At 46.2% G+C, this 24,482-nt stretch overlaps 1 protein-coding gene across 1 annotated transcript in view; it reads right to left on the bottom strand.

The window, feature by feature from the left end:
- The window catches only part of LOC140395118 (A disintegrin and metalloproteinase with thrombospondin motifs 6-like), a 168,712-nt gene that overhangs the window by 119,320 nt on the left and 24,910 nt on the right, over nucleotides 1–24,482 (bottom strand). Inside the window, exons 3-6 of the mRNA XM_072482567.1 lie at nucleotides 12,935–13,299; nucleotides 8,956–9,118; nucleotides 5,556–5,773; nucleotides 2,097–2,180 (exon numbers count right to left, since the gene is read on the bottom strand). Of these exons, the coding sequence (XP_072338668.1) occupies nucleotides 2,097–2,180; nucleotides 5,556–5,773; nucleotides 8,956–9,118; nucleotides 12,935–13,299 (830 nt within the window). The remainder of the gene's footprint in view (nucleotides 1–2,096; nucleotides 2,181–5,555; nucleotides 5,774–8,955; nucleotides 9,119–12,934; nucleotides 13,300–24,482) is intronic.

Here is a 24,482-nt window from a genome sequence, read left to right as displayed (position 1 = left end):
GGACTGGATCAGATGTGGGACTGTGACTGATATCCTATTCCCCCCTTATGTTAGATACATTCCTTCTAGAAGGCACTGAGAAGGGATATCCTGAGAGGCCGATTCTTGATATGTTCTGAGTATCTTAGGTTAACTGACTCCTAAGTGCACAAGGGTGTGGCTGGGTTTTAGTCCTGCACTATGGTTGGTATCCTGTTGCCCCCCCACCTCCCTTATGTTTGGGATGTTCCTTCTTAGCCAGGATGTTATGAGAGACTGAGTGAGGTTTGAACGGGCAGCCGTTTCTCTTCTTTGTCTGATGGGGAGGGGCATGCACCAGAGGATCATGGGCTTATGGCTGTGTCCAGGTAATTTTTATCCTGAGACCCTCTACTCCTGGTATTTTTTATTGCTGGGAGGCGCTGACTACACTGACTATAATCCGAACATGTTGTATGAATATTTGCTGATACACTCTGTATAAATATCTGGAATGATGATCGTTCTGTACTGTGCCTGTGTTTGGGATTTCGTTGCATTGTGGGGTATATGTAAAATGTCCTTTTAGAACTGGCACTATTGCAAATTTTCTGTTAATTTAGGGTTAAAGAATCTGTGATTGGCTCCTGCATGGGTACAGCTGGGTCCGATATCTGAGGGGAGGACATTACAGGGTGTTACTGGTGCCTCTGGTGTTGCTGGAGTTGAGGGAGCTATGTTCCGGTGCACGCCTGAACATGACGCAAAGATATTGGGCGGGATTCTCCGACCCCCCACCGGGTCAGAGAATCGCCGGGGGTCGGCGTGAATCCTGCCCCCGCCGGCCTCCGAATTCTCCCACCCCCCAAAAACCGGCATAACGTGAGTCGCATCGCCCGCCTCGGAGAATGGCGGGGTCCGGCACGATTCAATGGGCCCCGGGCCGCCCGTAATCTCCGTCCCACGATGGGCCAAAGTCCCGCCGGCATAAATTGGAGTTGGTCCCTTACCGGCGGGACCTGGCGGCCTCCGGGGTTATTGGGGGTCGCGGGGGGGATCTGACCCCGGGATGTGCCCCCACGGTGGCCTGGCCCGCGGTCGGGGCTCACCAATCCGTGGGCGGGCCTGAGGCCGTGGGGGCACTCTATTCCTTCCGCACCGGAGGCCGTGGTCATCCGCCATTCCCGGTGCGGAAGTGACTCCATGTGCGCATGCGTGGGGATGGTGTCAGCAGACGCTGACGCTCCCGCGCATGCGCGAACCCGCGCCGGCCAGCGGAGTCCCTTCGGCCCCGGCTGGCACGGCGCCAAAGGCCTTCCACGCCGGCCGGCGGGGCGCAAATCACTCTGGCGCCGTCCTAGCCCCTGAAGGTGCGGAGGATTCCGCACCTTTGGGGCGGCCCGACGCCGGAGTGGTTCCCGCCACTCCACTGCGCCGTTTCTGCCCGCCCGCCAATTCTCGGAGAATCCCGCCCATTATCTTGAATTCCTGTAGTCGTAGCGAGCAATCGCCACGTGGGAAGGTGTGCACCATCTTATCACGTTTTCATGGCCTTACCCTCTTCGCCATTGTTCTCCGGTAATGCATATAGGGGTGCCAATTTGAGTCTAATGATTGTACTGGGCCAGCTGAATTGATGTTCTCGGGGCCTCCTATGTATCTATCTATGTTAAGACATTTTTGCTGTGCTGTACCATTCCTGTGGTTTTGTTGCGTTATTTGTTAAATTTGACAAACTTCAATAAAAATACTTTTTTTTAAATTCAGATGAACTGTGGGCATTTCTGCTCCTTCTCTGCACAAATGTTCTGCATTTCGTGCCCCCCTTTATTAAGCATTCTCCAGTGGTTGCTTTAAGGACCACCAGCTCGGCTGTTCAAGACCTGTAAATGCCATCGCAAGCTCCAACTAGAACAAACAAATTTAGGATAAGGACTTTATACTCAAGGCACTGGGTAACCGGGTTAGTGATGGTATTGGTGGTATGTGAGCAAGACCTGGTTAGAATAGCTTACAACCAGCAGAGCTTAGGATGAGTTGAAGCTTTTGGAGCGTGGGCTCGAAGGCTTGCCAGGGATTGTGTTGCAACAGTTAGGCAAATGGCATCTAGCAAGATAGCACACAAGAGTCATTCTTACCTGGTCATCAGTAAGCAAGATGAGTCGAGTTACTACCACATTCACAATGTTTCCTATACTAGAGTCTTGCAAAAGTTTGGCAACCTGACCTCCAGGAAACAAAAGAAAAAAACAAACAGTCTTAAAAATGAAATTGGTACCAGATGACACTTTCCGGCTTACAATTGAGCTGGGCACGGAATAATTTTTTTAAACTTTAATTCAAGGATCGCACAATATGATTACATCTGTGGTTAAAGTATAGCCTGGCTCGCATTCTGTACATTTTGTACACAGAACAGGCGGACAGATACTTGCCAATTCTAGGTCACTTAGGCACCCAAAAGTATACCTGGGCATCCAATGGAACAATTGGTTATTTCAACTCCCCTCCTGTCTGAATGTAAGCAAAAGAGGCCAGTAGATGTCACAACCAAGATTATAGGACTTTTCCACCAATGAAGCAAAAGTATGAAGAGATTTCCTTTCCCATCCCGAAGTACAATAATTTCAAATATAGAAAGCAGTGACTGGGAAATATAATGGAGTGCTGGGTAATTGTGGGGAAAATTGCCAGGGCTGTCAGGGTTCAAATGTCCAACTGATCCACCATTTAGAAACCTCTACCCTATTCAACATCTGGACAAAAGAACTACACATGTAATCTTTTAATATAGTTAATCCTTCAAACTCAAATGGGCTGTTGAAGTCGTTTGGTGCTTTATCAAGGTCTGATGTTCTCTACGGACAAATTTGAAGTTTCAGTTAGGCCCTATGATTTCAAAATGGGAACTCACCTTCAATAGAAATGCAATCCAAATACTTAATTTTCTTTGCAGGCGTTCAACATTTTCATTCCAGGCGATCACTAAAATGGACTCAGTTACTTGATCCTAAATTACTTTTTTTCTCCCTCTTTTTACAACCATCCAAACTACTTGCCCTTACACAATAGGAAGGTGATGTCGTTTTTGACAATCACCCTGACTAACAAGAGAATGTGGTCTGCTAAAATGTAATACGGGGAGAAGGTGCCTTTAATTTCCCCAGCCACTTTTAAAGATGGAAATCGACAATCCATCCCAATTGACAGGAATCAATAAAGGAGTTACTAGAGAGAATGATTCGAAATTTGAAATGGGTCTTGGTCAATGATACTACTAAGCTACGCGGATGTGCAGATACTTAACAACCTGGAAGGTGCTGTACAGGACTTGTTCTGTTATATACACTATGTGCAGGGTGCAGTCCATAGAATCCCTACAGTGTAGAAGGAATCCATTCAGCCCATCGAGTCTTCATTGACCCTCCGAAAGGGCACTCTGTCCGGGCCCATTTCCCCGCCCTACCTCCGTAACCCTGCGCATTGAAGCATTGATCATGGCCAATCCACCCAACCTGCACATGTTCGGACACAAAGGGGCAATTTAGCATGGCAAATCCATCTAACCTGCACAGCTTTGGACTGTAGCAAGAAACCAGAGCACCCGGGGGGAACCGACGCAGACACGGGGAGAACATGCAAACTCCATACAGTCACCCAAGGCTGTAATTGAACCTGGGTCCCTGGTGCTGTCAGGCAGTAGTGCTAACCACTGTGCCACTGTGCCGCCCAGCTGTGCAAAAAGATTTAAAGGGAAAGCCTGCGGCGCACAACAACTGCATTCGAAAGGGATCGTTGATTTTGGTCAGCTGAGACATCCAAATTATTGCATACTTAGCCACCTAGATACATACTTCGAAAATAGGAGCAGGAGGAGGCCATTCGGCTCTTCGAGTCTGGTCCGCTATTTATGATGATCATGGCTGATCATCAAATTCAATACCCTGATTCTGCCTTCTCCCCAAATCCCTTAATCCCTTTAGCTCCAAGAGCTATATCTAATTCCTTCTTGAAATCACACAACATTTCGGCCTTTACTCCTTTCTGTGGTAGTAAATTCCACAAATTCACCTTTTTCTGGGTGAAGAAATTTCTCCTCACCTCAGTCCTAAAAGGTTTACCCCTTCTTCTCAAACTATGACCCTTAGTTCTGGACTGCCCCACTATGGGGAATATTCTTTCTGAATCTACCCTGGCTAATCTTGTTAGAATTTTATAAGTTTCAATGCGATCACCTTTCACTCTTCTAAACTCCAACGAATATGATCCTAACCAACTTAATCTCTCTTCATATTACAGTCCTGCCATCCCAGGAATCAGTCTGGTAAACCTCCGCTGCATTCCCTCTATGGCAAGGACATCCTTCCTCAGATAAGGACTCCAAAATTGCACACAAGATGTGGCCTTACCAATGCCCTGTGCAATTGCAGTAAAACATCCCTATTTCTGTACTCAAATCCTCTCATTATGAAGGCCAACAAACCATTTGCCTTCTTTACTACCTGCTGTACCTGCGTGCTTACTTCCAGCGACTTTGATGCACGAGGACAACAAGGTCTCGCTGAGTATCCGCCTCTCTCAAGTTACACCCATTCAAATAATAATCTGCCTTCCTATTTTTGCTACTGAAGTGGATAACCTCACATTATACTGCATTTGCCATTCATATGCCCACTCACTCAGCCTGTCCAAATTGCGCCAAAACATCTCTGCATTCTCCTCACATTTCACCCTCTCACCCAGCTTTGCATCATCTGCAAATTTGGAGATAGTACACTTAGTTCCTTTGTCCAAATTATTAATATATAATGTGAACAGTTGGAGTCCTAGCACAGATCCCTGCATTACCCCACTAGTCACTGTCTGCCATGTGGAAAAGATCCATTTCTTGCAATTCTTTGCTTCCTGTCTGCTAACCAGCTTTCTATCCATCTCAAGTCACTACTCGTAATTCCATGCGGTTTAACTTTACACAGTAATCTGCAAAGTGAGACCTCGTCGAAGGCCTCCTGAAAGTCTAAATAAACCACATCCACTGGTTCTCCTTGATCAACTCTACTAGTTTCAGCATTCAAAGAATTCCAGTAGATTTGTCAAGCATGATCCCTTTTGTAAATGCATGCTGACTTTGTCTTATTGTACTGCTGCTTTCCAAATGCTATGAAATCCTTGAGCAACTTCCCCACTACTGACGTTAGGGTCACTGGTTTCTAGTTCCCTATTTTCTCTCTATCGCCCTTTTTGAATAGCAGGGTTATATTAGCTACCCTCAAATCTGTAGAAACCACCTCAGAGTCCAAAAGATTTTGGAAAATGACCACCAATAGATCTACTATTTCTAGGGCCACTTCCTTAAGTACTCTGGGATGAAGATTATCAGGCCCTGGAGATTTATCAATGATGTGACAATATGCCATATATGTACTTAAAAAACATGGCAACATTTTGTTTTGGCGGGGGTGGGGGTGGGGGGTGGGGGGGGGGGGGTGGGGGGGGGGGGTGCATGTAGAGGACAAAATACGAACAAATTTAAATGGAGTGAAAGGAAAGTTGCATTTGAAAATGCAATGAAGATTGAAATAATGAAATATACTTACAATATTCATGACAGAGAGAATATACTGCTCAATGTCTCTTCGTCCATGGTATCCAACCATCATCTTATCTGCTACTACTAACGTCTCTACATAATGTTCTTGACTGACTGATCTTTTCAATTGTAGCTGATTTCTCAGAGTCCTATTTGGTGAAAGAGTCACTGCTGAAGTCTGGAAATTCCTCAGCCATGAAGATCTTCCTTTCCCTGGTTTCTCATCTAGAACAGAACCACTGTAAGCATTCAAAATTATACCTCTTGTGTGAAGAGTAAGTACCATGTTGAGCATGGGAGTCGAATAATTTCATAATTATGCATTATCACTGCCACCAGAGCTATTACATCTCCCATCAGTTGCTCTTTGACATCATTTGGCGGGAGATTGAAAAACAAAATTTATCACGTCAACTAAATTCACAAGACCAACAATGAGGTGAAATATCATCCCTACTCTATGAAGCAATAAAAGATTCAGGGTTAAAAATTCACTGTGGCCTGTTTTCAGGTATGGCGGTAATGCTCCGTGACCTTCCTGTTCCTGTTCCCACTGAGGCAGCCAGCATGCAAACCTGGTGTTTACCTGAATGTTGCTGGCTGATTGAATGTTTAGTAGGGGGCCTGGCACTATGGCCTAATAGCACATGGTGCTGCTGACCCACTCCACTTTAAAATAGTCTGCCTGTATTAAAGGGAAGCTGCGCTCTGTAGAAGGGAGCTACTGTTGGCTGCCAGTACTGGCTGCATGTAGCAGTTGCGCCTATGGAGCACCCAGGGAAGAGAGTGGGCCTCCAGGTTCACAGATGGCGAGTGCTGGAATCTTTAGTCATGGAGCTGGGGAGGGGACATGGGGAGTGTTTGGGGTAGCCAGCTGCATTTTCTCAACGCATGCCCTCCAAATAGAATGGGGGTTGGTGGCCAGAAAGTTCAATGCTGGGAGTTTGGTCTTGAGGACGAGGAAACAGTGCCACAAGACACTTAATGATCTCACCTGGGTGATGAAGATCAGTGAATGCATTTCCAAAGGGATGTACACCCGCCATACCACCAACCTTGCACGTTGCTCAATGCACCACTCCTCCAACAATCACCCGTCCGCAATCTCAGGCATTCAGCTTCACGGCCAACATTCAGATATTCTATCTAAGCCTCACCCACATTTCAATCATGCCACCCTCATGTTCAGCTCCTGTTGTTTCCACAAACCTCCAGCTATTCAGCTGTGGCAGGTACATCACCCAAACACAGTGCAACACAACCATTGACATTATTCCCTCTGTCTTGCAGGATAGTGTAGTGACCTGCACATCTGTATGTATACAAGGGGTTAATGTATAGACATAACAGCTAAGTGATCACTAGATGGAGAAAGAGGAATAAAAGACAGACTCAAGCCGAGTTCCCGCCTCTTCGGGTGTATAGTGAGTGACCAGAGCGAGAGAGAGATAGCTCAGAGTGCAGGTGTAGTTAATCATAGTTTATTCTTATTCAATCTTGTTTATTTAATATCTAGTATAAATATTGGAGAGAGAACAAACTCACAGTTTATTTGTTAAAGTTACTCAATTCATTATTTGCTTTAATTGGAAGACTACGAGTGTTAATCAACATCGACTTTAAGGTCAACTTGGTAAGAAGCAAATGAGTAACATATATTACACAGGGTACTATAACAGATAGGACTGTGCATAACCACTAAGAGCAGAGCAGAACCGGTGGGGGATCAAGACATCTCCTGAGCCCTCCGGGAGGAGATGGTGTTTTGCAGCATCAGGCTAACTGTGACTGACCCCATGACATTGTACATCACTGAAGAACATGAAGGATGATGGGACGTTCCTGCCTTATGCTCATTCTCAACTCCCAGCTCACCTTCATCCTGCTATATGTCACAATGAGCCAGCTGTTGTTGGTATCATCATGGACCTCTTGTTTTCCACCTCACCCGCCTTTCCTCATTCCAACCCACCCCTTTCTGATTGCTTGCTTTTAGTCACTGAAAAACTGCTGTCTGCCAAGCTTCAGCATGGGAGGGAGAGAGAAAGAGGTCAACATCACAGCCACGATGAAGAGGCCCCATAACCTCTGACGCTCACAACCAGCAGCTCAGATATTGACACTGCATGTACATTAGAGGCTAGTATTTTTTTTCTTTCGTGGGATGTGGCCGTTGTTGGTAAGGCCAGCATTTGTTGCCCATCCCTACTTGTCTTTGAACGGAGTGGCTTGCTACGCCATTTCAGAGGGCAATTAAGAGTCAACCACATTGCTGTGGGTCTGGAGTCACATGTAGGCCAGGTAAGGATGGCAGGTTTCCTTCCTTAAAGGACATTAGTGAATCAGATGGGTTTTTACAACAATTGACAATGGTTTCATCACCATCACTGCACTTTCAATTCGAGATGTTATTATATTCCAATTTCACCATCTGCTGCGATGGGATTAGAACCGGGTGTTCAGGGCATTACCCTATGTCTCTGGATTACTAGTCTCGTGACAATACTATTACGCCACCGCCTCCACGTGGAATTGGTATCTGCGTGTGGTGAGCCACTGGGAATGAGTGGGCTGCCATCAGACCGAAGAGAAAAGGATGGTTTGCTCATTGTTGCAGACGGGTTCTGCTGCAGGAAAATTCAGATGAGGACTTTGATGGGAGAAGGATACACACAGAGATTCTGGAGGCATTGCCTGGTCTGCCAGACAGCTTGCTATCACAGTCAAGGTGCACGCAGGGGACCAGCTCCAACCTGGCAGAGAGTATGTGCAGAGAAACGCCTGCTCTACCTCTCATTTATCATTTAGACTTAGAGGCACTGCAACCGCAGCCCCCTATCTGTTGCAGCCTTCATATGGGCAAGTGACTCTCCACCCCCCCTCCCCCCCCCCACACACACACACCATTCCCTACTCCCCTGTAAGGTTGCAACAACGCAAATTGAGCAACTCGCCATCACATTTCCATTACAGTCCAGGGTGCTTTCAAAAACATTGCAGTTGTAAACTCAGTCTAGATCATCTTAATGCAAGTTGTGAGCCTGGTCCTTTAAATAACTCTATTGGTGGATCCTTCTTGCACTTGTTCTTTGGCGGGTGATGAGAGAATGCAGCACATGGTCCAACTTTGTAAACGGTGCATCAACTCAGCCGCAATGGCTATTTGACATCATGATCTGGCCAGTTGGGAAACCTTTGGTGTGCGGATATGATACGCCTGCACGAGCACCCTTTCCAGCATGGAGCTATGGTTCAGAGCACACAGTCAAGAGTAATGCCCCTAAATGAGATTTTGAAGCACAATTTTGAAGCCTTGGGATGCCACTTTGCTGAATATGCCAGCTCAGCCAGGATGTGTTGGGAGGTTGCGCTGCAGAGGGGAGCGAGTGAAAAAAGACATGCATTACCTGAAACTCCACATGTTGCATCAAGGTGCCGATGTTGGTTTGGAAGAGAAGATCGCTTATAAACTACATGGGGGCTTCCTTCACTGTAATTGAATTCAGCCATGTTAACAGTGGTGAGCGGCTCTATGAAGTATTCTTCTTCATCCTCAGCTATGACACCATGCTGAAAGTAAAGCACTGATCTGGTTACTGGTAACAAATGGCTTATTATGAGTACTGCAGGCTTTCTGTAAAGGTTTCGAAAACCATTACAAATAAATATCCATTATAACAAACATAGAAGCAGGTAAAAGCACGGCATTATTCCTTAACTGGATCATGTGATTGTGATCGAAAATCATTTGGTTAAATGTTTCATTTGATCATATTGCTCAAAACTAGACAAAATAACATTCAGAATAGCCCTAGTATTTAGAAGGTGAGGACTGAGGGATGAGACAGAATGGCTAGATTTTGAAAAACAAACCCCTCTAAGTGTTGTTACAAGTCCCAATACACGTCAACCTGCAAGGTAAAGTAATAGCAATTTATAAGATCAAGAGACCCTTTAGCATTTAGTCCAGCACACACATTACTTTTGTAACCACAAGTCTCGAGGAAACTAAATGGCTTCAACATGTTAAAAGATGCACTGTTATCAAGAATCTACTTGTAAATACTGAGCCAATTTAAGAGTTTCCAAAATAGAAGCAGCAACAGAATACACAGTAATTTGCCCAAAGATGATAGTTTATCCTGAATCAAAAAATCTGTTTATTGCTAAGATGTACCATTTTGGATCTTTCCGCTCCTCCCATTTAACTTGATGACTGGGCAGGAAATATTTATTTCTCTCCAGCAGTAATTATGGGTTAAGTGTACACTTTTGTAAATAGGAAAGAACCAAGTTATCCACCTGCTAAATGATTTAATAAACAGAAAAGGTAGCACAACCAACATAACCAGCTATTTATATCCATTTCAAAACATGGATACACAAACCAGATGAAATCCGAACAAAAAATAGACAATTTACGTTTCATTGTGTTTGCATTAGTAAGAGGATTATTGAATGGAGGATCGCAGGGAGGTGTCAAAAATAACTCACATTATTGCTGTTTTTGCTGCTTACATTGTGTAGAAAAATCAATGCAGGTCTGATGTATGTATTTTGATTGTGCAATATAATCAGCAGTTACTTCAATCTGGAATAGAGTTCAGTCAGTCTTGTTTCTGCAGATTGGTAGCTATTCTAAATTACATGCCCAGGATACTTTTTAATTGGACATGGTGATGCTGTTCTATCATCACAATAATAAATGGATTCCTCAAAAGCAAATTATAAGTCTACTATCAAGAGCTACTGAAGATAATTTATATTACAGACGAAGGGTCCTTTAGATAGAAGGTACAGTTTTGAACTTTGGTAACTGAGCTTGAAGACACACTTAGTGTGCTATTTGATATATGTTTGGCACAGATATGTTGCCCAGGTGATGTACATGAGTAAAATATAAGAACATTTAAATATAGATAAATCTCGGTTTTCAATTAGTAATCATTTTGTTAAGTGGTAGTCCAATATTGGCCTGGACTTTGCCCTTAATGATGATGAAACTGTCAGCAATTATGTTGTTATAACTATGAAAGTGATAGCAACACACATATGCACAGTTAATTTGGAAGTTTCAGCCAGTGATTCTTTTCTCCACTACATAAAGGTAAAGGTAAAGTCGCCATAGTCCCAGATGACCAGAGGCTGCTTTCCCCTTTGATGGGGGAGAGCTGACTGGTGGTGATTTAATCTGAGGAGCACCACACCTCTAGATTGAGAAGGCGGGCCTTTATACTTATTCCACCCCATAGTGTCCTATTGAAGCCCTTGTCGACTGCAATATGTGGAAATCACTGAATGAGAACTTTCACTTTTATGCTCCAGGAGTGGTTAACAAAACAGGAAATGGTATGTCATGTTATTAGATGTAACTGGACTTTTAATAGCATATTAAGACACAACTACTGCTTAACAACCTCGCTGGCCTCGAAAAATAAATTCCATATGTGTGTGATGTCAAATGTTTCCATTATGATAACATTTCAATAACTTAAATGTTCTTATTTTTAAGTATGATATTTCAACTTCTAATGTGTATGTCCTAATCTTTATTTTGCTTTCTGTAAAATTTATAAAAAGTTAAAGACATTCAGTGCATTTTACTTTCTAATTTGCTGTTTGAGAATTTTCCCATGGGATTGATGACATCTCTGCTGCTGGGCACGTGGAGATTCCCTTCCCTTGGCACTAGATTCACATTAATGTCAGGAGAGGTTAAATCCATGCTACAAAGATTGCTAGATCTTAATGGGCACTTTTCTTGGAGATCAACAACAAGGGGCATCACTTCCCTGTTGACTGCAAAACCCGTTGACTGCAAAACCTGGGCCATTGTGTTACATCATTGGTTCATTTCCAAATAGCATACTCAAGCTGCATACTAGCTTTAAAATTATGCAATATGGAGGACAGAATCTCCAAAGCTAAAATGCTAAAATGGTGCATTGTTAGTTTCACCTGTTCCTATCTACTGTAGCAGCATAATAATTAGATGGAAAATATAGCTGAACCGAGTATTCCAGCTCAGTGTTTAGTAATCTAAAGATAGCATCTAGGACTTTTGAGTCCACCAACAAAGTGCTAATAGATGATTTTTGGGGACCTGGCTTACAAAATATGTGCTGTGAGATCAAACAATGAGGTCAATGTTTATAGAACAGTCCAATGGTTAGCAAGACCTATGGATAAAGCTAACAAGTATGACTGTTAGTACTAATTAGCTTTAGAAATCATTAATAGATTCAAGGGGAAATGAAATACATGTCATATTACATAAATTAGTAAATACAGGCAATAACGTTCAATAAGATTGTTTCGATAAGATGCTTAATGTTTTCGTAGGGCGGCATGGTGACACAGTGGTTAGCACAGCTGCATTACAGCGCCAGGGACCTGGGTCCAATTCCGGCCTTGGGTCACTGTCTGTGTGGAGCTTGCATGTTCTTCCCTTGTCAGCGTGGGTTTCCTCCGGGTGCTCTGGTTTCCTCCCACAGTCCTAAGATGTGCGGGTTAGGTGGATTGGCCATGCTAAATTGCCCCTGAGTGTTAGGTTATGGAATCATGAGGATAGATCGGGGTGGACATGGATGGAGTGCTCATTCGAAAGTTCAATGCGGACTCCATGGGCTCAATGGCTTCCCTTTTGCACTGTAGGGATTCTATAATAAGACATTCCTCTTTCTTTTAAAACAAAATGTTAAACCTATTTAGTTTAAGTGGGCTTATGCCCTTATTAGTCATTGCGTAATGGGTTAAAGGAGAGGACAAAATAGATTTGGACCACTTCGGCATAGTCTCGAGGGAGAGACAAAAGTTAACAGCTGTTGAGGAAACCACCATCGTTGTAGCAGATGCTGCTTCTGCTGAGGCGCGAACCTTGACAACCAGTGTAGCAATTGTTGAAGCTAAATTTTTGAGGCCGGTTGTACCTAGTTGAGTCTGTAAAAATGTTCCTTCAAGGGGCAGAGTACACATTTAAACGCTGTAATGTGCAATAACATCACCGACAGAGCAAGTACACAGGAAAGTGGGATTTTGTTTTTTGGTGTATGCAATTTTGAAACAGTTAAAGAAAACCAGGAGTGATTCACTTTCATGACAATGAGGACAAAACCCTTTACTTAGTTGTGGTTACGCTACTAGACATGTGGCCTGAGGGTCGCCCTCTCAATTAACAATTTGGAAATAAAAACTGTATTCCATCTTTATTTTGGCCAAAGTACACTCTTAATATTGCACAATAACTAATCAAGGCAGGCTAAAAATAGCAGGTTTATTTCCCCTGTAGGTAAACTGTATTTGTTCCACCTCAAGTAATGCAAACTCAGATTATCCTAATGAATAAAATGCATAATTGGGTCTTTAACAGAAAAATCGAAAACTTACCAATCCATTACAGTTACTTAAAGCAACTTTTGTGACTCCCTGGAGATCACTTAAATGTCCCAAATAATGACATTCATCCATATAATCGTGCCTCCATTCCAAGCCATCTCTTTTCCAATATTCTACAGTAAAATAATCTGATACCAGATTAATGTGTAAAGTCAAGTTTAAAAGGAAGTGCAATCCATGTGAAGATACTTTGTAATAAACTTGCTGCTCAACTGGCTCATGTTGAAACGCAGGTAAGCTTCTCTTTGATCGCAGTTCATGGCTACTTTTTACATTATAGCTTAGGAAGTCTCCATTGTGGTCAACTCGGACAGGAATTGCTATTTCATAGTGTTCAAGAGTTGACAGGAATTCTTCTGTGTTGAAAAAAAAGTTTTTTTTGTTATTCAGTTACAGATTTTGCCACTTAATCCTATCCCTCAAGTACAGATCACCTTTTTTTCTGTAGTAAAAGAAAAATGTAGTTTCTATATTTTTTTAATCCTTCCCAGTTATATATTTTTATCCCTCTACAATACCCTTTAAACTGAAAGAGCTTGATTATATGGATCATGTCGAAGCCTCTTCAATGTGACTTCACAATTGACTGGCAGACAGTAAACTTTTGCAAGCCTGAATGTGTCCCTTAATGATATCTTTCTCCACATCCACAGAGAGATTTTTCATTGAGCAACCCCATCTCAAAATCACCCAAACGTACTTGATCTTCAGTCAGTTCTGGGTTTAAACTTTGGCTTCGACAATGGAAGGTCAGTTTGCTACCATTTAAGTTGCAGTGACAGATTATATCATCATTAGGGGCTGGTTTAGCACACTGGGCTAAAGAGCTGGCTTTTAAAGCAGACCAAGGCAGGCCAGCAGCACGGTTCAATTCCCGTACCAGCCTACCCGAACAGGTGCCGGAATGTGGCGACTAGGGGCTTTTCACAGTAACTTCATTTGAAGCCAACTTGTGACAATAAGCGATTTTCATTTCATTTCATTTCATTGTCAGATTCTGAACCAAATAGGGTATAATTTTTCCCATTCACTACCATCGAGCATGTCAGCATGAGCAGAAAGCAGGAAAAAAGGTCACTGTTAAAAAATACTAATTTCAATTTGCCACAGTTGCATGTATTTATGCAGATCAGGATGTCATGTGAGAATTTAACTACAGCAAAGTATTGAACCTACACTGTTTCGAGAAATTCAGCTTCATGACAGCTGACCGACCTAACAGGCTTACATTCGAAAAGTAGATCATGAAGTCCCAAGGTCCAGCTATTCAGTGTAATTGAAGCTTAACAGAGGCTGGATATACAGATATATTTTTATCATTAAAAGGATACAATGGGTGCTCACATCTCCATGACGACCATGATTTAAGGAGTATCAGCTGGCATTCTTTATCAATAAAAGTTGAAAGAAAAAGATGCCTCAAATTGTAAATTCATTTTTCGGAAGTTTATGCATGAAAACTTCTTTCAAGGAAAGGATATGCGACGTGATGTGTTTCAACAGGAGACATCATTTTATAAAAGGATCTTGTTACTTGAACAATTGAAACAGACCAGCAATACAAAAATGTGCAACTGCAATTATTAACGTGACTTTAAACGGAGTTGATAGTATTCACAGTAATGAAAATGAACAAGTACCAAGGAGGGAATTTATTGATTTGAAAAAATATTTTAGGATTAGTGGAGTGCCTGAGGCTTTGTTCAAGGTAAGTCAGAGTTTACATTGTTTGTAACAAAAAACACAATACAAGACAATCCATATTGTCTGCCATTAAAAATATCTGGTGGAGCGGTTACGGGTGAAGGAGCTCTGGAGAGGAACAAAGTTGTGTCCTGCTCCTCGCGGAGAACTTGCAGCCAAATGTGCAAATTCACCCGTTTGCCCCCCCCCCCCCCCCCCCGGCCCCCCCCCGCCCCCCCCCCGCCCCCCCCCGCAACAAGAGAGTGGGGACAAAGAAAAACCCGGACTCCAAAGCTCATTAGAGCGAGAGAACTGGGCGCTCGGGAGAGGAGCGATCCGGCGGCAGCCCCCCCCCACCCCACGCAGGCCACAGCAGAGCGCAGGGCAGGACGAGCGGTGGCCTCCAAAGCAGGGACCGAGCCAGCAGGAACGACTGACGACCCCCCCCCGCCTACCCCCTGGCAGGAGACCACAGGGTAAGACGAGCGGCGGCCCAGACTAAGACAGGGACCAAAGCGGGGATTGAGCAAGCAGCAGCCCCCCGCCCCCCCCCCCCCCCCCGCGGCAACCACCATGAGGCAGGAACAAAGAAGGACTCCCGGCCAGAAGCCTTTCTCACTCTCTCTCGACCCTGGGTGAGTGAGGAAAAAGAAAAGACAACTTCTCCTTTTGCAAAAACAAAACTTTGAAACAAAAACTTTTAACGGGAAAGAAACTTCTTCACTTTAAAAAAAAAAATTCTCTTGAAATGAATTTTATTTTAAAAAGTGGTAAAGGAGAGAAGGGAGGGGGAAAGAAAAAGGAGGGGAAAAAAAGGAGGAAAAGAAAGGGGAAAAAAAGGGAGGGGGGAAGAAAAAAAAAAGGGGGGGGGAAAATGCCAGAAGCGAGCCAAAGCAGAGGGAGAAGGGGCACCGAAAGCAGACGGGGCAATGTGCAAGCCCGTTCAGACGAGCTAATCAGCGCACGAAGCAGCGGAGCGGAAGGTTTGCCGCAACAAAAAAAACAGACAGGAGCATTTTCCCCCTGGGCCAGGAGGGAACTGGAACTGGAAGGCAGCCTTCGCCAAGGCGTTGAGGGAACATCAGCAGGAAAACAAGGCAGAGGCTAGGGCAGACATAGAGGCTGCAGTAATAAAATTACTGCAGATGCTGGAATCTGAAACGAAAGAGAAAATGCTGGAAAATCTCAGCAAATCTGGCAGCATCTGTAGGGAGAGAAAAGAGCTAACGTTTCGAGTCCAATGATTCTTTGTCAAATGCTTTGTCAAATGCTTTGACAAAGAGTCATCGGACTCGAAACGTTAGCTCTTTTCTCTCCCTACAGATGCTGCCAGACTTACTGAGATTTTCCAGCATTTTCTCTTTTGTCATAGAGGCCGCAGTGCAGGCAGCAACGGCCAAGGCCCTGGCGGAGTTACAGCATGCCCTGGGCAGAGCAGAGGAGAAACTGGAAGCCCAAGAGGAGAAACTGGAAGCCCAAGAGGCGATCATTAAGGAGCTGGAGAAAGCCGTGGCTGACAAGAGCGACCGGATCACGGCCCTGGAGAAGGAGGTGGCGAGACTGGGCACAACACAGGGGAGCCTGAAGGGCAGAGTGGACGATCAGGAAAACTGTTCGAGAAGGCAAAATGTCAGGATAGTGGGCCTACCAGAGAAGATCGAGGGTAGAAACCCTACAGCACACGTGGCCGAGATGCTGCGCAATTTAGTGGGGAGGAAAACTTGCCCCAACCCACCAGAAATAGACAGAGCATGCTGGTCACTGCACCCGAAGCCCATGGCAGGGGACCACCCAACAGCAGTTATAGCTAAACTGCACCGGTACCAAGACAGGGAAACAATCCTGCGCTGGGCCAGGAAAAACAGAACCCTCAAATCGGAAGGACACTTCATTAGAATTTACGAGGACAATGGGGCAGACCTAGCCAGGAGACGGGCTGAATTCAATAGAGCGAAAGCAGATCTTCACAAAATGAAGTGCGTTTTGGTATGCTGTACCCAGCGAAACTCTGGGTCACATACCAAGAAAGAGAGTACTTCTTCACAGCCCCCGCAAGAGCAAGCAAGTTTGTAAAGGAACATGGGCTGGAAAACCAACAGCTAGGGTGGAAATAAGGGGCCCCTGGGGTGGGGGGGGGGGGGGGGGGGGGAGACACAGGGAGGGATAAACCGGGGGGGGGGGGGCGACAGAGGGAAGGAGGGACAAACAAGGCTAGACAAGGAATAGCAATAGGGCTACAGAATGCCACAACCAAGGGCTCGAAACAAGGAATCGCTGCAAGCACCCACCCAGTATGGTCTCTGGGCGAAGGGAGACCCCAGAGTGCAGGGGACTACCCGCGCGGCAGACCCACAGTAGGCGGCCATGTCGGGTGCCCCCTGGACAAAAGGAAATCCCGGAGCGCAGGGACCCAACCGCATGGAGAGAGCAGTGACAGCGGCCTTCCTGGACGGCCCCCTAACAAGGGGAAACCCCGGAGGGTAGGGGCGCGTCCACCAGGTAAGTATGGTTAATCCCAAAGGAGCGAGGGGACAGAAGCCCCCACCAGGATAGTCACCCGGAACGTAAGGGGACTGTGGTGAATGTATTCACTGGAATAAGTTGTCTGTAGAGTACTGTAATATGATCCCTTTTCCATGTAGTGTACTGTTCTGGTGGGCTCTGCCTCTGGCTCCGCCCCCCAGACGGTATATAGACCGCCCGCCTGTGGCGGTGCTCAGTTGTTACAGCGATCTCAGGCAGGCAAGTTCTTGTGTAATAAAGCCGATGTTCTCTCGCTCTCATCGTCTAGCAGTGGATTAATGGTACATCAGGGACTCAACGGCCCGGTGAAAAGATCCAGAGTCCTCACCCACCTAAGAAATATGAGGGCCGACATAGTCTTCCTCCAAGAGACACACCTGAGAGAGCAGGACCGACTGCGGGTAAGAAAGGGCTGGGTGGGACAAACCTACCATTCCTGCTATGGGACAAGGGCCAGGGAGGTGCCAATACTGATCAGTAAGAGGACGATGTTTAGGGCAACAAAGATGGTTACGGACCCAGGGGGACGGTACGTCATGGTCAGTGGGGCCCTGGATGGGGCACCAGTAGTACTAGTTAACATGTACGCACCCAACTGGGACGACACGAGTTTCATCAAGAAGACTATGGCAGAAATCCCTGACATAGCGACGCACTGACATGGGGGGGGGGGGCTTCAACTGTGTACAGGATCCAACGACAGACAGATCAAACCCCAAAACGGGTAAAACCTTAAACATGGCAAAGGAACTCGGTCACTTTATGGAACAGATGGGAGCGGTGGACCCCTGGAGGTTCACCCACCCAGGGGAGAAGGAGTTCTCCTTCTTCTCCCCAGTACACAACGTATACACCAGAATTGACTTCTTTGTGGTGGGGAAAACGGTGCTTCCGGGGATAGACAAAGTGGAATACTCCGCAATTGTGATATCAGACCACGCTCCACACTACATGGACGAGAGGCTGGAGACGGGCAGGGCCCAACGCCCCACATGGAGGTTGGACGTCGCCCTACTAGCTGACAAGGCCTTCAACGAAAATATATCGCGGGCCGTAGCAGAGTACACGGAGAACAACCAGAACGGGGAGGTCTCACCCTCCACGTTCTGGGAAGCGCTAAAGGCTGTACTAAGAGGGGAAATCATCGCCTTCAAAGCGCAAAGAGATAGGGAGGAAAGGGCGGCTACGCAGCAGCTGGTCGACTCCATACTGGAGGTAGACCGTAAATACTCCGAGGCCCCGACCGTAGAGCTCCTGGCGGAGAGGAAAGAGCTACAAAGGAACTTTGATCTGCTCTCCACCAGGAAAGCAGTGCACCAACTCCGCCAGGCACGTGGGACCCTATACGAACACGGAGACAAAGCCAGCTGCCTGTTGACACACCAGCTGAGAAAGCAGGCAGCCACCAGAGAAATTGCACAAATCAGGGATACCAAAGGCACACTAGAAACAGAACCAGAAAAGATCAACAAAACCTTCAAGGCCTTCTACCAAGGGCTGCACACCTTCAGAGCCCCCAATGGGGGAGTCAGCGATGAAATGGTTCCTTGATGGACTGGACATTCCAGTCGTGGGGGAGGGCAGAAAACGGGGCCTGGAAGCACCACTAGCACTGGGAGAGATCATGGACAGCATTAACTTCATGCAGACCAGACGGGTTCCCGGCGGACTTCTACAAACAATTTGCGACAGCACTGGCCCCGCAGCTGCGGGAGATGTTCACAGACTCGCTAGCTAGGGGCACACTACCACCCATTCTAGCACAGGCCTTAATCTCGCTGATACCTAAGAAAGATAAAGACCCAACAGAATGTGAATCATACAGACCCATCTCACTGCTGAACGCAGACGCCAAAATACTGGCCAAAATCCTAGCCAAAAGGCTAGAAGACTGTGGACCAGAGGTGGCCGCAGAGGACCAGACGGGCTTTGTCAAAGGTAGACATCGGCGTCTGCTGAACATGATAATGACCCCCTCCGGGGAGAGAACACCAGAGGTGAGCTTCTCCCTAGACGCAGAAAAGGCCTTTGACAGGGTCGAATGGAAATACCTCATAGAGGTACTGGAGCAGTTCGGGCTTGGAACAGGATTCACCTCTTGGGTAAAGCTCCTATAGAACGTTCCCATGGTGAGCATACGGACCAACAATACCAACTCCCGATACTTCCAGCTGCACAGGGACACCAGACAAGGATGCCCACTGTCCCCGCTGCTGTTCGCTCCAGCGATCGAACCACTAGCAATCGCACTCAGAGCAACAAAAAGCTGGAGGGGGATCCGAAGGGGCGGCAGAGAGTACAGAGTCTCACTCTATGCGGATGACCTGCTCCTCTACATTTCGGACCCACAAAGCAGCATGGACAGAATCATCGCGCTCCTGAAATAGTCTGGTGCCTTCTCAGGCTACAAACTCAACATGAGCAAAAGCGAGATCTTCCCAGTACACCCACAAGTAGGTGGGGCAGCACTAACGGGACTGCCGTTTAAATAAGCTCGACACAAGTTCCGCTACCTGGGATCCAAATAGCCCATGGTTGGAAAGGGATCCACAAATGGAACCTCACCAGTCTGACGGAGGAAGTAAAAAAGGACCTGCAAAGATGGAACACACACCCACTCTCCCTCGCGGGGAGAGTCCAGACGATCAAAATGAATGTACTGCCCAGGTACCTCTTCCTACTTAGATCCTGTGGTAGTACCAGGTATTGCGGTACCTAAGAGGCTGATGACCATTGGTTAAACCCAGGAGTTTACCATTGGCTGTTGTTACGTAGCTCCGCTCTGACAGGCGGAGTATAAGAAACGGTGCTATCCCAGCAGCCTTCACTTTCTATACCGAAGCTGCTGGGGAACAAGTTCTAGTAGATTAAAGCCTTCAGTTATGAAATCACTTCGTCTTGAGTGTAATTGATTGCGCATCAGATCCATTCCGATCTACATCCCCAAGGCCTTTTTCAAAGCACTGGACAAGCTAATCATGGCGTTCGTATGCGGGGGGTGAAGAGTGCTAGGATCCCAAAGAAGATCCTTGTGGTAGTCACCACTGTTGTATTGTATATACCGCATAAGAGGTGTATTACGATAAGGCCCCTGTACTACAGATACGGGGGTAGATCCCTGCCTGCAGGCTCCGCCCAGTAGGCGGAGTATAAATGTGCAGCCATTTCGGCGGTAGCTGTGGGAGGCTACAGAACTCTGCGTAATAAAGCCTCGATTACACTCTACTCTCGTCTCATCGTAATTGATAGTGCATCAGTCCTACAAATTCCTACAAAAAACAAAATCCAGTGGGAGGCTAGCCCTACAATTCTACCACTGGGTGGCGACGGCCGAGCGAATAAGGGGATGGATCAAGGAGCCAGAAGCCGAGTGGGTGCACGTGGAAGAGGCCTCCTGCATGGCGACCTCCCTCTGGGCCCTCACCACGGCAGCACTCCCATCCCCACACAAAAAACACTCTAGCCACCCTCCAATCCTGGAACCAACTACGGCAGCAATTTGGCCTGACCAAAATGTCGGACAAAGCTCCCATCTGCAACAACCATAGGTTCACACCAGCACTGACTGACGTCACCTTCAAAAGGTGGGGGCAGGACGGAGGGACATTGAAAGTTAGGGACTATACACGGACGGCAGGACCGCAACACTGGACGAACTGACAAAGAAATTCCAGCTAGCCAGGGGGAACGAGCTAAGGTACCTACAACTCAAAAACTTCCACGAAAGGAGACAAGGACGTACCCACAACTGCCACGACAATTAGTGGGAGACTAGAGGACTGGGAAGTCTTTAGGGGACAACAGAAAGCTACTAAAAAAGCTATAAAGTGTAAGGTAGACTATGAAAGTAAACTGGCTCAGAACATAAAAGCAGATAGTAAAAGCTTCTACAAATATACAAGACAAAAAAGAGTGGCTAAGGTAAATATTGGTCCTTTGGAAGATGAGAAGGGAGATTTAATAATAGGAGACGGGGAAATGGCTGAGGAGCTGAACAGGTTTTTTGGGTCAGTCTTCACAGTGGAGGACACAAATAACATGCCAGTGACTGATGGAAATAAAGATCTGATAGGTGAGGACCTTGAGATGATTGTAATCACTAAGGAGGCAGTATTGGGCAAGCTAATGGGGCTAAAGGTAGACAAGTCTCCTGGCCCTGATGGGATGCATCCCAGAGTGTTAAAAGAGATGGCTAGGGAAATTGTAAACGCACTAGTGATAATTTATCAAAATTCACTAGACTCTGGGGTGGTCCCAGAGGATTGGAAAGCAGCAAACGTGACACCACTGTTTAAAAAAGGAGGTCGGCAGAAAGCGGGTAATTATAGGCCGGTAAGCTGAACTTCGGTTGTAGGGAAAATGCTGGAATCTATCATTAAGGAGGAAATAGCGGGGCACCTGGAGGGAAATTGTCCCATTGGGCAGACGCAGCATGGGTTCACAAAGGGTAGGTCGTGTCTGACTAATTTGGTAGAATTTTTTGAGGACGTTACCAGTGCAGTAGATAACGGGGAGCCAATGGATGTGGTATATCTGGATTTCCAGAAAGCTTTTGACAAAGTGCCACGCAAAAGGTTGCTGCATAAACTAAAGATGCATGGCATTGAGGGTAAAGTGGTAGCATGGGTAGAGGATTGGTTAACTAACAGAAAGCAGAGAGTGGGGATAAATGGGTGTTTCTTTGGTTGGCAACCTGTAACTAGTGGGGTCCCTCAAGGATCAGTGTTGGGCCAGCAGTTGTTCACAATTTACATAGACGATTTGGAATTGGGGACCAAGTGCAATGTGTCAAAGTTTGCAGATGACACTAAGATGAGTGGTAAAGCAAAAAGTGCAGAGGATACCGGAAGTCTGCAGAAGGATTTGGATAGGTTAGGTGAATGGGCTAGGGTCTGGCAGATGGAATTCAATGTTGCCAAGTGTGGGGCTATCCATTTTGGGAGGAATAACAGCAGAATGGATTATTATTTAAACGGTAAGATGTTAAAACATGCTGCTGTGCAGAGGGACCTGGGTGTGCTGGTGCACGAGTCGCAAAAAGTTGGTGTGCAGGTGCAACAGGTGATTAAGAAGGCTAATCGAGTTTTGTCTTTCGTTGCTAGAGGGATGGAGTTCAAGACGAGGGAGGTTATGCTGCAATTGTACAGGGTGTTGGTGAGGCCACATCTGGAGTATTGTGTTCAGTTTTGGTCTCCTTACCTGAGAAAGGACATATTGGCACTGGAGGGAGTGCAGAGGAGATTCACTGGGTTGATCCCAGAGTTGAGGGGATTAGATTATGACGAGAGGTTGAGTAGACTGGGACTGTACTCATTGGAGTTTAGAAGGATGCGGGGGGATCTTATTGAAACATATAAAATTATGAAGGGAATAGATAGGATAGATGCGGGCAGGTTATTTCCACTGGTCGGGGAAAGCAGAACTAGGGGGCATAGCCTCAAAATAAGGGGAAGTAGATTTAGGACGGAGTGTAGGAGGAACTTCTTCACCCAAAGGGTTGTGAATCTCTGGAATTCCTTGCCCAGTGAAGCAGTTGAGGCTCCTTCTTTAAACGTTTTTAAGAAAAAGATAGATACCTTTCTAAAGAATAAAGGGATTCGGGGATATGGTATACAGGCCGGAGAGTGGAGCTGAGTCCACAAAGATCAGCCATGATCTCATTAAATGGCGGAGCAGGCTCAAGGGGCCAGATGGCCTACTCCTGTTCCTAGTTCATATGTTCTTATGACAGATATTACTGGAAGAGTTACTGGACGCAAGCATACTAGATAAGGGAAACTGTAGTGACATGTATGACTGACTGGTAGAAAGGACCGACAACGTACTGGACGCAACAAGAAAGAAATGGGAGGAGGACCTGGGGCTTGAAATAGGGTGGTGACTCTGGAGCAAAGCACTGCATAGGGTCAACTCCACCTCCACGTGCACAAGGCTCAGCCTGACGCAGCTAAAAGTGCGACAGAGAGCCCACTTAACAAGATCCCGTATGAGTAGGTTCTTCCCGGAGGTGGAGGATGGATGTGAACCGTGCCAAAGAGGCCCAGCCAACCATGCCCACATGTTCTGGTCTTGCCCCAGACTTGCGGGGTACTGGACAGCCTTCTTCGAGGCAATGTCCAAAGTGGTGGGGCGGTGGAGCCATGCCCGAAAGTGGCGATCTTCGGGGTTTCAGACCAGCCAGATCTATTCCTGGGGAGGAGGGCGGATATCCTTGCCTTTGCCTCCCAGATCGCCCGCCATAGAATCTGTTCAGCTGGCGGTCAGCAGCACCACCCAAAGCTGCAGACTGGCTGTCCGATCTTTCGGAATCTCTCCAAATGGAGAAAATCAAATTCGCCATCCGAGAGTCAGACGACGGCTTCCACAGAACGTGGGAGCCATTTACCCAATTGTTCTGGGACCCGTTTGTGGCCAACGAACAAGCAGAAGAATATCCAGGTAGCCAAGAATCAGGGGAAAGTAGCCAAAGCATGAGAGGGAGAGATAGACTGGGGGGGGCGGGGGGGCAGCTAAACCTAAGAGGAAAGAAAGGCGAACCACAGGAGGGGGGGGCAGAGCGGGAAGGGACAGGGAACAAGAGAGGGGAACCAGGGAGGTGGGGGGCAGGCAGAGAAATGACAGCCGGAAGGAGGGCACGGGATACGATAACAAACTTGGCATCTCCAGAAACAGAGAACAAGGAGAATACAGGCGAAAGACGGGAGGAACGGCTGAAGGGGAGGTGAGCGCAAGACGGCAACGGCAGCGAGATCCGTCCGGGAGAAGCAAGTGACAACACCAACACCAAACCCATTCGAGTATTGCCCATTGTAATTGTTTCTCCGGCACCCAAATGTATATTTACCTCCCCAGTCTCCACCCCCCTCCCTCTCCCTCCCCTCCTCACAAACAGTCACCTACTTATGTGTTGTAAATAATTTTGTCAGTTGTACAGAGTTGCTGTTGTTGAGCTGGTGCACAAAGCACAATTGTTACTTTTCTTTGGGTATGTTTGGGTGTGCCCTTCTCTTCTATATATGTATATATATATATATATATATATATTTCTTATTCTGTGTACATAACGGTAAATATACTTTGTTCAAAATCCCAATAAAAACATTTATTAAAAAAATATATATCTGGTGCACCTCTTTTTACAAATGATTTTACGTAATAGTTTCAAATGTATGGGCAACGTTTTCCTGAGACTTTTTCGCTGGGAGGACCTGATGAAGCCGAAGGTTTTTCAGAAATCTGCAACTTCCCTGACGACGATTTTAAAGCCATTCAATTAAATGAAGCTTTGCAAGATGTGCACCTGTATTCTCACAATTTCATTCATTTTCATCAC

Source organism: Scyliorhinus torazame, chromosome 18, assembly GCF_047496885.1.
Source record: "Scyliorhinus torazame isolate Kashiwa2021f chromosome 18, sScyTor2.1, whole genome shotgun sequence".
NCBI classification, from domain to species: domain Eukaryota; kingdom Metazoa; phylum Chordata; class Chondrichthyes; order Carcharhiniformes; family Scyliorhinidae; genus Scyliorhinus; species Scyliorhinus torazame.
This window is presented reverse-complemented; position numbering and strand designations above follow the sequence as displayed.